Below are 17,169 nucleotides of genomic sequence, written 5' to 3' on the forward strand. Positions count from 1 at the left end.
AATGATGACTCACTGAAAGCTGCGCTGAAATCAGTTAAAAGCGTGCGCTTAGCCAGCAAAACCACATAGACAAAAAGGAACCGCCTCCTAAATTACATCAGAGGTGGTCCCTGTGGACATTAGACAAATTAATTGCAGAGTACACGAGGGGGAAAAATACACATCCGTAGTCCCTCAGACTGTTTTTCTAAGTAGGTCCCCTGAAAAACGTACCCCTACAGAGCCACCAATGAATCACCACAAACCCTGTTCACATTGAATCACCTCCTCTGAAAACACACAGTGTCCGCTCGCTGCCGTTATCCTGACTCTTAATGCAGGAATTAGGTCCCAATAAAGTGCAATTAGCTCAATGAGTGCCAGCCCATAAAAACAGAAAATGGCACTTACCTGCACCTTATGCTGTCCGCCAGGAGGACAGCTCGCCCGGCATGAGAGGAAGCCACTCCTCACAGAGACCTGTGAAAACAAGAGAGGACAGAGTAAACCTACTCTGGCTTTCTATACAAGGGCAGCAACCTGTTAGGAAAACGCAATAAGGCCCAACTCACAAGTTCCTAACTGCTTGAAAGCCCCACTGAAGAGACTAACATGGAGTACAGCTAGACCCAGAATGGTCAGGAAAGATCAGAGCAAGCCTGCTCTGGCTTTCAAAATAATAAAATCTTGATTGTAGAAAAATCATTAACAGACACTTAACTTTACCTCCTCCTTGCACTGAAGGCAAAGAGAATGACTGGGGATTGTGGGAAAGGAAGTGATACTTAACAGCTTTGCTGTGGTGCTATTTGCCTCCTCCTGCTGGCCAGAAGTGATATTCCCAACAGTAATTGATGATCCCGTGGACTCACCATATCTTAGGAAAGAAAGTTTGCACGCCACTTGTAATCTAGCCCACTATTAGAAATACACAATTTATGACAAAGCAGAACACCATTTGTTTTGAAAAAAAATCTCTATTAAAGTCAAAATGTATTTCTGTAGAAACTCTGTATTAGAAGTGTTTTAGTTTAAGTATTATTTACCTAGGTTAGAAAGCAGTTTGTCATCATGTTTTGAGCTTTCACATTACAATTGTAGCTACTGTATTAGGCAATACCCACTGACTTATCCAGCACTAAGCATTGCTGGAAAGCAAAGCACACAACAGACCCATGTGAATAAATGTGTGTGTCTGTTGCTATGACTATTGTTTATATAAAAGACAGCAGTCATGATACTGTCATCTCCTTGAATATACGGTTGTTTTACTCCAATATGAGGACACTGGCCCCTTGCAACTCTCAGAAATGTTCCCTTTGGCCTCCATCCTGTCTGCTGGAACAGGAAAGAATACTTTATTTTTTGCTCAAGGAAAATTAAAGGGACATAAAAATCTAAATTAATTTCAGCTTCTATAAAAAGTATTTTTCCATACACATGTATTAACAAAAATGCTTTCAGTAAAAGTTATGACTGTTTCATTGATAGGTTATACTGTGCATGGAGGATACATCTTATGTGCCATCATTCAAGCACTGTACCTACTCAGAAAGCTGGCAGTGACATGCATTAATCAGTGATGATATATACTGAGATGTTACTGACACAATGGGGTAGATTTACCAAGCAGAGGATGCTGCAATCTACCCCCAAAGTTTCCGGCTCACCGGAAACTTAAGTTAAGAAGCAGCGGTTGTAAGACCGCTGCCCCTTAACTCGTCCGCTAACTCTGAGGTGGCGGACTGCAATCATCCCGCGAATGTGCAGGGGGCGACATTGCACAAGCATTTCTCTAGAAATGCTTGTGCAATGATAAATGCTGACAGCGTATGCTGTCAACATTTAGCGATGTTGGGCGGACATGATTCGTTACAGCAGATCATGTCCGCCCACCGCTTGATAATTCGGCCCCTATGCATGCTCTCTGGGCAGGTACAGTGTAAGGGGTCTATTTATGAAGCAGCGGATGCTGCTTCAGACCTACTCCACTTCAGTTCCGGTTGAAACGGAAGTTAAGAAGCAGCGGTCCTTAACTCGCTACTCCTTAACTCATCCGCCACCTCTGAGGTGGTGGACAGCAATCCGCCTGATCGAATACGATCGGGCTGATTGACACCTTCTGCTAGCGGTGAATCTGCAGGGGGTGGTATTGCACCAGCAGTTCACAAGAACTACTGGTGCAATGATAAATGCCGACAGCATATGCTGTCAGCATTTATTGATGTGCGGCGGATATGATCCACTATATCGGATCATGTCCGTCTGCACATTAATAAATAGACCCCTAAGAATGAGGCTGCCCAGGGCATGTACTTATGATGACACTGGCTACCAGATAACCTTATCCATTGGTCTGTATCCGTTTTATCAATGGAAATCCTCATTTTAGTTAAATAGAGTTTGCCACACAAATACTTATGTTCAACTTGGGTGAGCATTTAAAAAGACATTAACAACCTCTTGCTTTGTTGTAAAACTTGAGCTTATCTCATGCACCCTACAGAGGGCAAAAAAAAAATAATTATTCAACCTGTAAATCAAACAACTTGTTCAGCCAATTAGCAGCATTTTAAAAAAAAGTTACAAATGTTGCTTTTTGGCCTCTCTAGACAGCATGGGACAAAGCAAAACTTTTATGCAAAGAAAGCAGGTGTTTAATGTTCGTCTAACTACAAACAAAAATGACTATTCTTATTAAAGGGACGTGAATATCAATTTTTTCACAACTTGGAGCTACCTGGTGATTGATGGCTACGCATAGGCCTCTTGTCAATGGTTCACCAGATGTATTCAGCTAGGTCTCAATAGTGCATTGCTACACTGGAGCTGATATTAACTATGTGTTTTACCCCTGCAGCGGTTTATTATTGCACCATTGCTTGCCTACAACACATCAAAGCATTTTATTCTTGCACTTTTGTTCCAAAACTATGTTACAAACTATTGTAATCTATGTAACAAATATATACAGAAAGAGCTCTCCCAGGAATGAGCAACAGCAACAGCTTAGTAGCTAGTTCTATGGTAAGTTACCCACCACCCTTTGGGAGACAACCCCAGGGTCATATTGCAAATAAAAACAGAAAGAGAAGTGTTCTACCAGGAATGAACAACAGCTCAGTAGTTTGTTCTATAGCGACTTACCAACTAGGAGCAGCCTTTTTTAGCCCAATTGTGCTTTTTCACAGAGGAGAACTTTCCTGAAGTATATCAGTCTGATCCCTCCTAACAAGGTCAGTTCAGCCTCGAAATACCAGGCAATCGTCCACTGAACAAGAAACATGGCAACCCCAGATGATCGTTTCGGCCTTCTTTGGGCCTTATCGGTCAGGTTCAGCCATATTCCTCTAAGCACACTGGGCAAGGAGTCCATGGGGTAGATTTATCATACCCCAGGCGGACATGATTCGCTGTCCGCCCTGCATCGCTAAATGCCGTCAGAATAACCTGTCGGCATTTAGCATTGCACAAGCAGTTCTGGTGAACTGCTTGTGCAAAGCCCCCCCCCCCTGCAGATTCCCAGCCAGTCAAAGGCGGCCAATCAGAGGCGCCGGACGAGCCTGAAGGCTCACGCGGAAACAGCTGTATTCAGAGCCATTCGGCCCTTAATAAATTGCCCCCCCTGTCTTGTTTCCTCCACCACCCTTTGGGAGACATTCCCAAGGTCATATTGCAAATGCATACAGAAAGAGAAAAATACCCTTGTATAATCTATTATTGTAAGTATAGTATTGTATTGTACCCTTGTGAATGTAATACACAACTGTATAGCACTGCGTTAAAAGGTTGGTGCTTAATAAACAATAATTATAATTTACAAAGAAGAATTATTGCAATAACCTGTTTAGTAACTTCGTTACACTTGAGAATTAAGAAAAAATTAACTCTTTGCATTTATTTAGATTATTTAATTTTATATTTAAAGAAGACATTCCACATATTAATTGCATTAACAAAGCATGTAATAACAAAAAACAGAATTTATGCTTACCTGATAAATTACTTTCTCCAACGGTGTGTCCGGTCCACGGCGTCATCCTTACTTGTGGGATATTCTCTTCCCCAACAGGAAATGGCAAAGAGCCCAGCAAAGCTGGTCACATGATCCCTCCTAGGCTCCGCCTACCCCAGTCATTCGACCGACGGACAGGAGGAAATATGCATAGGAGAAACCATATGATACCGTGGTGACTGTAGTTAGAGAAAATAATTCATCAGACCTGATTAAAAAAACCAGGGCGGGCCGTGGACCGGACACACCATTGGAGAAAGTAATTTATCAGGTAAGCATAAATTCTGTTTTCTCCAACATAGGTGTGTCCGGTCCACGGCGTCATCCTTACTTGTGGGAACCAATACCAAAGCTTTAGGACACGGATGAAGGGAGGGAGCAAATCAGGTCACCTAAACGGAAGGCACCACAGCTTGCAAAACCTTTCTCCCAAAAATAGCCTCCGAAGAAGCAAAAGTATCAAATTTGTAAAATTTGGCAAAAGTGTGCAGAGAAGACCAAGTCGCTGCCTTACATATCTGGTCAACAGAAGCCTCGTTCTTGAAGGCCCATGTGGAAGCCACAGCCCTAGTGGAGTGAGCTGTGATTCTTTCAGGAGGCTGCCGTCCGGCAGTCTCATAAGCCAATCGGATAATGCTTTTAAGCCAAAAGAAAAGAGAGGTAGAAGTTGCTTTTTGACCTCTCCTTTTACCAGAATAAACAACAAACAAAGAAGATGTTTGTCTGAAATCTTTAGTAGCCTCTAAATAGAATTTTAGAGCACGGACTACGTTCAAATTGTGTAACAAACGTTCCTTCTTTGAAACTGGATTCGGACACAAAGAAGGTACAACTATCTCCTGGTTAATATTTTTGTTGGAAACAACTTTCGGAAGAAAACCAGGCTTAGTACGCAAAACCACCTTATCTGCATGGAACACTAGATAGGGCGGAGAACACTGCAGAGCAGATAACTCTGAAACTCTTCTAGCAGAAGAAATTGCAACCAAAAACAAAACTTTCCAAGATAATAACTTAATATCTACGGAATGTAAGGGTTCAAACGGAACCCCTTGAAGAACTGAAAGAACTAGATTTAGACTCCAGGGAGGAGTCAAAGGTCTGTAAACAGGCTTGATTCTAACCAGAGCCTGAACAAATACTTGAACATCTGGCACAGCTGCCAGCCTTTTGTGAAGTAAAACAGATAAAGCAGAGATCTGTCCCTTCAGAGAACTTGCAGATAATCCTTTCTCCAAACCTTCTTGTAGAAAGGATAGAATCTTAGGAATTTTTATCTTGTTCCATGGGAATCCTTTAGATTCACACCAACAGATATATTTTTTCCATATTTTATGGTAAATTTTTCTAGTTACAGGCTTTCTAGCCTGAATCAGAGTATCTATTACAGAATCTGAAAACCCACGCTTTGATAAAATCAAACGTTCAATCTCCAAGCCGTCAGTTGGAGGGAAACCAGATTCGGATGTTCGAATGGACCTTGAACAAGAAGGTCCTGTCTCAAAGGTAGCTTCCATGGTGGAGCCGATGACATATTCACCAGGTCTGCATACCAAGTCCTGCGTGGCCACGCAGGAGCTATCAAGATCACCGAAGCCCTCTCCTGATTGATCCTGGCTACCAGCCTGGGAATGAGAGGAAACGGTGGGAATACATAAGCTAGGTTGAAGGTCCAAGGTGCTACTAGTGCATCTACTAGAGTCGCCTTGGGATCCCTGGATCTGGACCCGTAGCAAGGAACCTTGAAGTTCTGACGAGACGCCATCAGATCCATGTCTGGAATGCCCCATAATTGAGTTATTTGGGCAAAGATTTCCGGATGGAGTTCCCACTCCCCCGGATGGAATGTCTGACGACTCAGAAAATCCGCTTCCCAATTTTCCACTCCTGGGATGTGGATTGCAGACAAGTGGCAGGAGTGATCCTCCGCCCATTGAATTATTTTGGTCACTTCTTCCATCGCCAGGGAACTCCTTGTTCCCCCCTGATGGTTGATATATGCAACAGTCGTCATGTTGTCTGATTGAAACCTTATGAATTTGGCCTTTGCTAGTTGAGGCCAAGCTTTGAGAGCATTGAATATCGCTCTCAGTTCCAGAATGTTTATCGGGAGAAGAGATTCTTCCCGAGACCATAGACCCTGAGCTTTCAGGGGTTCCCAGATCGCGCCCCAGCCCACCAGACTGGCGTCGGTCATGACAATGACCCACTCTGGTCTGCGGAAGCTCATTCCCTGTGACAGATTGTCCAGGATCAGCCACCAACGGAGTGAATCTCTGGTCTTTTGATCTACTTGAATCGTCGGAGACAAGTCTGTATAATCCCCATTCCACTGTCTGAGCATGCACAGTTGTAATGGTCTTAGATGAATTCGTGCAAAAGGAACTATGTCCATTGCTGCAACCATCAATCCTATTACTTCCATGCACTGCGCTATGGAAGGACGAAGAACAGAATGAAGTACTTGACAAGAGCTTAGAATTTTTGATTTTCTGACCTCTGTCAGAAAAATCCTCATTTCTAAGGAATCTATTATTGTTCCCAAGAAGGGAACTCTTGTTGACGGGGACAGAGAACTTTTTTCTTTGTTCACTTTCCATCCGTGAGATCTGAGAAAGGCTAGGACGATGTCCATATGAGCCTTTGCTTTTGACAGAGACGACGCTTGAATCAGGATGTCGTCCAAGTAAGGTACTACTGCAATGCCCCTTGGTCTTAGAACCGCTAGAAGGGACCCTAGTACCTTTGTGAAAATTCTCGGAGCAGTGGCTAATCCGAATGGAAGTGCCACAAACTGGTAATGCTTGTCCAGAAAAGCGAACCTTAGGAACTGATGATGTTCCTTGCGGATAGGAATATGTAGGTACGCATCCTTTAAATCCACCGTGGTCATAAATTGACCTTCCTGGATGGTGGGAAGGATCGTTCGAATGGTTTCCATTTTGAACGATGGAACCCTGAGAAATTTGTTTAGGATCTTGAGATCTAAAATTGGTCTGAATGTTCCCTCTTTTTTGGGAACTATGAACAGGTTGGAATAAAACCCCATCCCTTGTTCTCTTATTGGAACTGGATGAATTACTCCCATCTTTAACAGGTCTTCTACACAATGTAAGAATGCCTGTCTTTTTATTTGGTTTGAAGATAATTGAGACCTGTGGAACCTTCCCCTTGGGGGTAGTTCCTTGAATTCCAGGAGATAACCTTGAGAAACTATTTCTAGTGCCCAAGGATGCTGAACATCTCTTGCCCAAGCCTGAGCAAAGAGAGAAAGTCTGCCCCCCACCAGATCCGGTCCCGGATCGGGGGCCATCCCTTCATGCTGTTTTGGTAGCAGTGGCAGGCTTCTTGGCCTGCTTACCCTTGTTCCAGCCTTGCATCGGTCTCCAGGCTGGTTTGGGTTGTGAAGTATTACCCTCTTGCTTAGAGGATGTAGAATTAGAGGCAGGTCCGTTTCTGCGAAAGGGACGAAAATTAGGCTTATTTTTAGCCTTAAAAGACCTATCTTGAGGGAGGGCGTGGCCCTTTCCCCCGGTGATGTCTGAAATAATCTCTTTCAAATCAGGTCCAAACAGTGTTTTACCCTTGAAAGGGATGTTAAGCAATTTTGTCTTGGAAGACACATCCGCTGACCAAGACTTTAGCCAAAGCGCTCTGCGCGCCACGATAGCAAACCCTGAATTTTTCGCCGCTAATCTAGCTAATTGCAAAGCGGCATCTAAAATAAAAGAGTTAGCCAATTTAAGTGCTTGAACTCTGTCCATAACCTCCTCATACGAAGATTCTTTATTGAGCGACTTTTCTAGTTCCTCGAACCAGAAACACGCTGCCGTAGTGACAGGAACAATGCATGAAATTGGTTGTAGAAGGTAACCTTGCTGAACAAACATCTTTTTAAGCAAACCCTCTAATCCATAGGATCTTTGAAAGCACAACTATCTTCTATAGGAATAGTAGTGCGTTTGTTTAGAGTAGAAACCGCCCCCTCGACCTTGGGGACTGTCTGCCATAAGTCCTTTCTGGGGTCGACTATAGGAAATAATTTCTTAAATATAGGGGGAGGAACAAAAGGTATGCCGGGCCTTTCCCACTCCTTATTTACTATGTCCGCCACCCGCTTGGGTATAGGAAAGGTGTCGGGGGGCACCGGAACCTCTAGGAACTTGTCCATCTTACATAATTTCTCTGGAATGACCAAATTGTCACAATCATCCAGAGTAGATAATACCTCCTTAAGCAGTGCGCGGAGATGTTCTAATTTAAATTTAAATGTTACAACATCAGGTTCAGCTTGTTGAGAAATTTTTCCTGAATCTGAAATTTCTCCCTCAGACAAAACCTCCCTCCTGGCCCCTTCAGATTGGTGTGAGGGTATGTCAGAACAGTTATCATCAGCGTCCTCTTGCTCTTCAGTGTTTAAAACAGAGCAATCGCGCTTTCTCTGATAAGTAGGCATTTTGGTTAAAATGTTTGCAATAGAATTATCCATTACAGCCGTTAATTGTTGCATGGTAATAAGTATTGGCGCACTAGATGTACTAGGGGCCTCTTGTGTGGGCAAAACTGGTGTAGACACAGAAGGGGATGATGTAGTATCATGCTTACTCCCCTCATTTGAGGAATCATCTTGGGCAATATCATTATCTATGGCATCATTGTCCCTACTTTGTTTGGACACTATGGCACAATTATCACATAAATTTAAATGGGGAGAAACCTTGGTTTTCATACATATAGAACATAGCTTATCTGATGGTACAGACATGTTAAACAGGCTTAAACTTGTCAACAAAGCACAAAAAACGTTTTAAAATAAAACCGTTACTGTCACTTTAAATTTCAAACTGAACACACTTTATTACTGAATATGTGAAAAAGTATGAAGGAATTGTTCAAAATTCACCAAAATTTCACCACAGTGTCTTAAAGCCTTAAAAGTATTTAACCCCTATACAGTCCCAGCTATCTACTTTGCTGAGACCCAACCAAGCCCAGAGGGGAATACGATACCAAATGACGCCTTCTATAAGCTTTTTCAGTGGTTCTTAGCTCCTCACACATGCATCTGCATGCCTTGCTCTCCAAAAACAACTGCGCATTAGTGGCGCGAAAATGAGGCTCTGCCTATAACTAGAAAAGGCCCCCATCTGAAAAAGGTGTCCAATACAGTGCCTGACGTTTTTCTAAACAATCCCCAAGATTATAATAACTATTAAGAGTTATAATCTGCAAAATATGCTTAGCAAAGTAATCGTTTTAGCCCATAAAAATGTCTACCAGTTTTTTAAGCCCTTATGAAGCCCTTTATTCTTTTACTTAATCTAAGAAAATGGCTTACCGGTCCCCATAAGGGGAAATGACAGCCTTCCAGCATTACATAGTCTTGTTAGAAATGTGGCCAGTCATACCTCAAGCAGAAAAGTCTGCCAACTGTTTCCCCCAACTGAAGTTACTTCATCTCAACAGTCCTGTGTGGAAACAGCAATCGATTTTAGTAACGTTTGCTAAAATCATCTTCCTCTTACAAACAGAAATCTTCATCTCTTTTCTGTTTCAGAGTAAATAGTACATACCAGCACTATTTTAAAATAACAAACACTTGATTGAAGAATAAAAACTACATTTAAACACCAAAAAACTCTTAACCATCTCCGTGGAGATGTTGCCTGTGCAACGGCAAAGAGAATGACTGGGGTAGGCGGAGCCTAGGAGGGATCATGTGACGAGCTTTGCTGGGCTCTTTGCCATTTCCTGTTGGGGAAGAGAATATCCCACAAGTAAGGATGACGCCGTGGACCGGACACACCTATGTTGGAGAAAAATAGTAAACTACTAAACACATGCACATTACATTCCCTAAATCAAAATAACTACTATTAATATTACACACAGCACTTTATAGTCATTATCTGCATAATAACTAAACCAACATTTTCTATTATTATTATTTTTTTTATTTTATTTTTTTAAATCACCTGCTGATGCTGTTAAGGTCAATTTACTTTTTTGTTAAACATTTTAAGAAATGTATATTTAGGACATTAGGTAGGATACTAGTCATGACATATAATGGGAATTTTCTTACCTGGAGGCAGCCGGAGTGTTATATTGTTACAGAAATCTGAGAGGCAACACTCTGTCCTAGTAATATTGTTTGAACTGCGGCAGTAAACCTGTGCTTTTAGCTCTGGGACAGACATGCAAGATCTTGTCACTTCTTCCTTGCCATTAGTAAGCATAACTGACACCCAACAAGCTCCTTCAGTTTGACATGTGAAATTTGTATTCTCACACAAAAGACATACACACTTGAGACCTGGAAAATAAAAGATACATAAATATTTTACTATTTCATCAAACTTTTTTATCATTTATATATAAAAGTAGAATTATTTTTAAAGGTATATTGCAAATAGAAGACTGAATTCATTTAAAAAATCTATAGATACATCATATAACGCAAGGTTCTTCAAACCATGGGTCGGGACCCATTACTGGGTCACAACACCATGTGTACTGGGTCACGACTGTGTGTGTTGTAGGAGTGTATGTGGTGTATTGTATGAGATTGTGTGTGTGCTGTGCGTGTGTTGTTTATGAGAGTATGTGGGGTGTGTGTTGTATGAGAGTGTGTGTGTTATATGAGAGTGTGTGTGGTACGTGTGTTGTATGAGTGTATGAGTGTGTGTGTGTGTGTGTGTGTGGTATGCGTCCAATATGAAAGTGTGTGTGTGTTATATGAAAGTGTGTGCGTTATACTAACGTGTGTGTGTATGTGTGTGTTGTATGAGAGTGTGTGTGTTATATGAGAGTGTGTGTGGTATGTGTGTTGTATGAGTGTGTGTGTGTGTGTGTGGTATGCGTGCAATATGAAAGTGTGTGTGTGTTATTTGAAAGTGTGTGTGTTGTATGAGAGAGTGTGTGTTATATTAACGTGTGTGTGTGTATGTGTGTGTTGTATAAGAGTGTGTGTGTGGTATGTGTGTTACATGAAAATGTGTGTTGTATGAGAGTGTGTTTGTGTGTGTTGTATGATTGTGTGCATGTTATTACATTTTACAACACTTTCAAATTTGACTACAATCAGGAATAAAGCATGCACATATTTTAGTCTCTTTGCCAAACATTGCAGCTATCATGTTGTTTATTTCTTAAGAAATTTTCAGACTAAGTATAAAAATTGGGTCCCAAAGGTATGTGGTATCATGGCACTGGGTCTTGGGGGGAAAAGTTTGCAGAACCCTGATCTAACTTATGCACGAGCACACCTGAATTTTCTTATTCCCTGCTGGGCTATGATTCTATGACCCTTGGATCTAGAACAAATGTTTGTAGTCAGGACATTCACCAACTGATCTACATCACCGGGCTAAAAGTAGGGCAGAAAAAAACTCTAAATCTCCATATAGTGGAGATAATAGAAATCAAACTAATTATTATCCTAACAAGCTAGAGATAATAAAAAAAATATTTGAAATCATAGTAATAGATACAGTAAACATAATAAAATGAATACATCAGAAGTAAATAAACAGAGTTATATACTTGAGAATCTAAAACTGCTTATGTTAACTGTTCAACAAAAGGTTGAGAGAACAGTAATGTCAGTCACAGTTAAAGATGAGCTAAAAACATAAACAGTACGTGAATATGCTCTATATAACTAAGGTTATATTCAAACTCTAAAGAATCCTAAAAATAAGTACCAATTTATATAGAAATAGTAGTACAGTCAGGATAAACCATTCTTTATAGCATAATACAGAAAGTATCTTGAATAGGAAAAACCTCAGAAGAAAAATTAAAATCTTAAAATACAGATTTTAAAATAACATACAGCTAGATAGAGTTTTGCGTTATGAGTCAAATAGCATTGTTATGGCCCATAACGCTTCATTTTCCATAACGCTGCTATTACAAGTCTTGTTGGTATAGGTGCACCGCACACCTTTTAGCCAGTCACGCAACGTCAGTACCGCACTTTTACAAAAGTCCTTTTTCAATGGGACTCCCATAGCGCTAGTAATATGAGTTTGCCTGGAAGGCCAAAAAGCGAGTGGTACACTCTATAACCACAAGATCCGTACTGCCATCTAAAGCCAGTAGTTAAGAGTTTTATGCTACAAAGCTGTAACGAAAAACTCATAACTAATGTGTTACAAAGTACACTAAACACCCATAAACTACCTATTAACCCCTAAACCGAGGCCCTCCCGCATCGCAAACACTATAATAAATTTATTAACCCCTAATCTGCCGCTCCAGACATCGCTGCCACTATTAAAATGTATTAACCCATATTGCGGCGCTCCCAGACATCGTCGCCACTATAATAAAGTTATTAACCCCTAAACCACCGCCCTCCCGCATCGCAAACACTATTTAAATATTATTAACCCCTAATATGCCATGCTCCCACACCGCCGCTATAATAAACCTATCAATCCCTAAACCGCATGCCCCCCACAACGAGATATACTAAAATAAACTATTAACCCGTAAACCGAAAGCCCCCCACAACAAAATATACTATAATAAACCTATTAACGGCTAAACCGAAAGCCCCCACAACAAAATATAGTAAAATAAACTATTAACCCCTGAACCTAACGACCCCCTAACTTTATTACTAACGACCCCCTAACAAAATTACAATTTCCCTATCTTAAATTAAATTAAAACTTACCTATCAAATTAAATAAATTAATTTTGAACTAACAATTAAACTATTATAATTATTGAACTAAAATTAAATTATTTACCAATTAAATTAAACTAAACTACACATTAAAAAAATCCTAACACTAATCTAAAAATTACAAAAAGTATCTAATTACCAAAAAAAATAACTAAATTACAAAAAAAAACACTAAATTACGAAAAATAAGAAACAAATTATCAAAAATAAAAAAGAATTACACCTAATCTAATAGCCCTATCAAAATAAAAAAAGCTTCCCCAAAATAAAAAAACCCTAGCCTACAATAAACTACCATTGGCCCTTTTGTGGGGCATTGCCCCAAAGAAATCAGCTCTTTTAGCTGTAAAAAAATACAAACACCCCCCCAAAACCCACCACCCAACCAACCAACCACCCCAAATAAAATAACTATCTAAAAAAAACTAAGCTCTCCATTGCCGTGAAAAGGGCATTTGTATGTGCATTGCCGTTAAAAGGGAATTTAGCTCTTTTACATGCCCAGACCCTAAACTAAAAATAAAACCCAACCAAAAACACTAACCCCGACGATCCACTTACAGTTATTGAAGTCCTCATCCATGCGGCAAGAAGTCTTCATCCAGACGGCATCTTCTATCTTCATCTATCCGGCGCAGAGCGGGTCCATTCTGAAGACATCCAGCGCTAAGAATCCTCTTCATACGGTTGCCGCCATAAACTGGAACTTCAATGCAAGTGACGTCATCCAAGATGGCGTCCCTTGCATTCCTATTGGCTGAAAGATTTCAATCAGCCAATAGGATTAAAGCTGCTAAAATCCTATTGGCTGTTCCCAAAGGATGAGAGCTCAATCCTATTGGCTGATTGGAACAGCCAATAGGATTTTAGCAGCTCTAATAGGAATGCAAGGGATGCCATCTTGGATGACGTCACTTGCATTGAAGTTCCACGCCGGATGTCTTCAGGGTGGACCCGCTCCGCGCCGGATGAATGAAGATAGAAGATGCCGTCCGGATGAAGACTTCTTGCCGCATGGATGAGGACTTCGCTGGCTGAATGGATCCTTCAAGCGGTACTTCAATAACTGTAAGTGGATCGTCGGGAGTTAGTGTTAGGTTTTTTTAAGGGTTTTTTGGGTGGGTTTTATTTTTAGTTTAGGCTCTGGGCATGTAAAAGAGCTAAATGCCCTTTTAAGGGCAATGCCCATACAAATGCAATTGTTAGCTTAGTTTTTTTTAGATAGTTATTTTATTTGGGGGGGTTGGTTGTGGGGGTTGTGGGTTTTACTGTGGGGGAAGGTGTTTGTATTTTTTTTACAGGTAAAAGAGCTGATTTCTTCAGGGCAATGCTCCACAAAAGGCCCTTTTAAGGGCCAATGGTAGTTTATTGTAAAAAACAAAGAGATACCAGTGAATCTCAAAAACACTTACGGCTAGATTTAGAGTTCTGTCGGTAAAGACCCGCGTAGCTAACGCTGCTTTTTTTCCCAACGCACCCTTCCAACAACGCTGGTATTTAGAGTTGTCTGAGGGGCTGCGTTAGGCTCAGAAAAGGGTGCGTTGAGCCTAATGTAGCTCCACTTCAACCCTCAATACCAGCGTTGCTTACGGTAGCGGTAAGATGGAAAAACGTGCTCGTGCATGATATCCCCATAGGAATCAATGGGCCATTTTGTGCTGAAAAAAAACCTAACACCTGCAAAAAAGCAGCGTTCAGCTCCTAACGCAGCCAAATTGTTTCCTATGGGGAAACACTCTCTAAGTCTGCACCTAACACCCTAACATGTACCCAAAGTCTAAACACCCCTAACCTTACACTTATTAACCCCTAATCTGCCGCCCCCACTATCGCTGACACCTGCATTATATTATTAACCCCTAATCTGCCGCTCCGGACACCGCCGCAACCTACATTATACCTATGAACCCCTAATCTGCTGCCCCTACCTTACCTACAATTATTAACCCCTAATCTGCCGACCGGACCTCGCCGCCACTATAATAAATGTATTAACCCCTAAACCGCCACACTCCTGCCTCGCAAACACTAGAATAAATAGTATTAACCCCTAATCTGCCCTCCCTAACATCGCCGCCACCTACCTACAATTATTAACCCCTAATCTCCCGTCCGCAACGTCGCCGCTACTATAATAAATTTATTAACCCCTAAACCTAAGTCTAACCCAAACCCTAACACCCCCTTAACATAAATATAATTTAAATGAAACAAAATAATATTCCTAAAATTAACTAAATTATTCCTATTTAAAAATAAATACTTAAAAATCTGTTAAAATCTGACAGCGCTCAACCTTGTGTCAGTAGCTCCTAGTATTGTGGGTACCAGCGCCCCCAAAAAGATGAATGTAGTGCTAAAAATAAATACACAGAGCGCCTCCTAAAAGGCTAAGACACTAGTAGTGACAAGATTATTTAAATAAAAAATATATTGAAATTCTATAGGGGTATATAAAATATTTTATAAGCTACTTATAGCTAAAATATACAAACAAGATACAAAAGTGGATCCACTTAAAATTAACAATACAATATGCATATATCTATATAAAAAAACAATACAATTGTGGTTAAAAACCACAACAATATACAATCTTAATCACAAAATAAATTACAATAAAACAGCTGTTGATGGTTGGATAAAAAATATTAATATATAAAAACATCAATTTACTGAGTAGGTGTCCATAAATATGTAGGTCCCAAACTTTAAATTCTTTCCAGAGAGTGAATGTCCAATATGAAGATTCTATTTTAAACAGTTATCCTTATATATCCCTCGATAAACGGTGAAATGATGAAGTGTGTAAAAAAGAAAAACGTAGTGGTTTTCAAATCAAATTTCAAAAATTATTGTGAATATCCAAAAAATCCTGAAAAGATGATGTGATGAAGTGGGCGTGAATAATCAAAAATGTGTGTACACAAAAATGAAAAAAGAAAAAGGAAAAAATGTGAAAAAATAATCCAAATGAAAAAATACAGAAATGGATCCTATGTCTCAGGGATCAATTCATTCAAAGATATACCTGCAATAAAACCTGTTTTTATTGTTTTATTACAGGTATATCTTTGAATGAATTGATCCCTGAGACATAGGATCCATTTCTGTATTTTTTCATCGTTTACACACAGGAATAACTTTTTAGGAGCATCTCTTCACATCTTGTATTCACATAAGGGTCACTTTATAAGTGTGTTATTCACTTTAACACATTCTAAATATTCATTTGGATTATTTTTTCACATTTTTTCCTTTTTCTTTTTTTATTTTTGTGTACACACATTTTTGATTATTCACGCCCACTTCATCACATCATCTTTTCAGGATTTTTTGGATATTCACAATAATTTTTTAAATTTGATTTGAAAACCACTACGTTTTTCTTTTTTACACACTTCATCATTTCACCGTTTATTGAGGGATATATAAGGATAACTGTCTAAAATAGAATCTTCATATTGGACATTCACTCTCTGGAAAGAATTTAAAGTTTAGGACCTACATATTTATGGACACCTACTCAGTAAATTGATGTTTTTATATATTTATATTTTTTATCCAACCATCAACAGCTGTTTTATTGTAATTTATTTTGTGATTAAGATTGTATATTGTTGTGGTTTTTAACCACAATTGTATTGTTTTTTTATATAGATATATGCATATTTTATTGTTAATTTTAAGTGGATCCACTTTTGTATCTTGTTTGTATATTTTAGCTATAAGTAGCTTATAAAATATTTTATATACCCCTATAGAATTTCAATATATTTTTTATTTAAATAATCTTGTCACTACTAGTGTCTTAGCCTTTTAGGAGGCGCTCTGTGTATTTATTTTTAGCACTAAAAATAAATACTTACCTATAAAAAAAACCCTAATATAGCTACAATATAACTAATAATTACATTGTAGCTATTTTAGGATTTATATTTATTTTACAGGCAACTTTGTATTTATTTTAACTAGGTACAATAGCTATTAAATAGTTAATAACTATTTAATAGCTACCCAGTTAAAATAAGTACAAAATTACCTGTAAAATAAATCCTAACCTAAGTTACAAATAAACCTAACCCTACACTATCAATAAATTAATTAAATAAATTACCTACAATTACCTAAAATAAATTACAATAAAATAAACTATTCTATAATACAAAAAAAACAAACACTAAATTACAAAAAATAAAAAAGAATTACAAGAAGTTTAAACTAATTACACCTAATCTAATCCCCCTAATAAAATAAAAAAGCCCCCCAAAATAAAAAATTCCCTACCCTATTCTAAACTACCAAAGTAATCAGCTCTTTTACCAGCCCTTAAAAGGGCTTTTTGCGGGGCATTGCCCCAAAGTAATCAGCTCTTTTACCTGAAAATAAAAATACAATACCCCCCAACATTACAACCCACCACCCACATACCCCTACTCTAACCCACCCAAACCCCCATTAAAAAAAACTATCGCTA

General features: G+C 39.3%; 1 protein-coding gene across 1 annotated transcript in view; it reads right to left on the bottom strand.

The window, feature by feature from the left end:
• ACVR1C (activin A receptor type 1C) overlaps positions 1-10,248 on the bottom strand; it is a 280,647-nt gene extending 270,399 nt beyond the window's left edge. The window contains exon 1 of the mRNA XM_053698317.1: positions 10,080-10,248. Coding sequence (XP_053554292.1) covers positions 10,080-10,233 — 154 coding nt within the window. The 5' untranslated portion in view covers positions 10,234-10,248. The remainder of the gene's footprint in view (positions 1-10,079) is intronic.
• Between the last annotated feature and the right edge of the window lie 6,921 nt (positions 10,249-17,169).

Source organism: Bombina bombina, chromosome 1, assembly GCF_027579735.1.
Source record: "Bombina bombina isolate aBomBom1 chromosome 1, aBomBom1.pri, whole genome shotgun sequence".
NCBI lineage: Eukaryota > Metazoa > Chordata > Amphibia > Anura > Bombinatoridae > Bombina > Bombina bombina.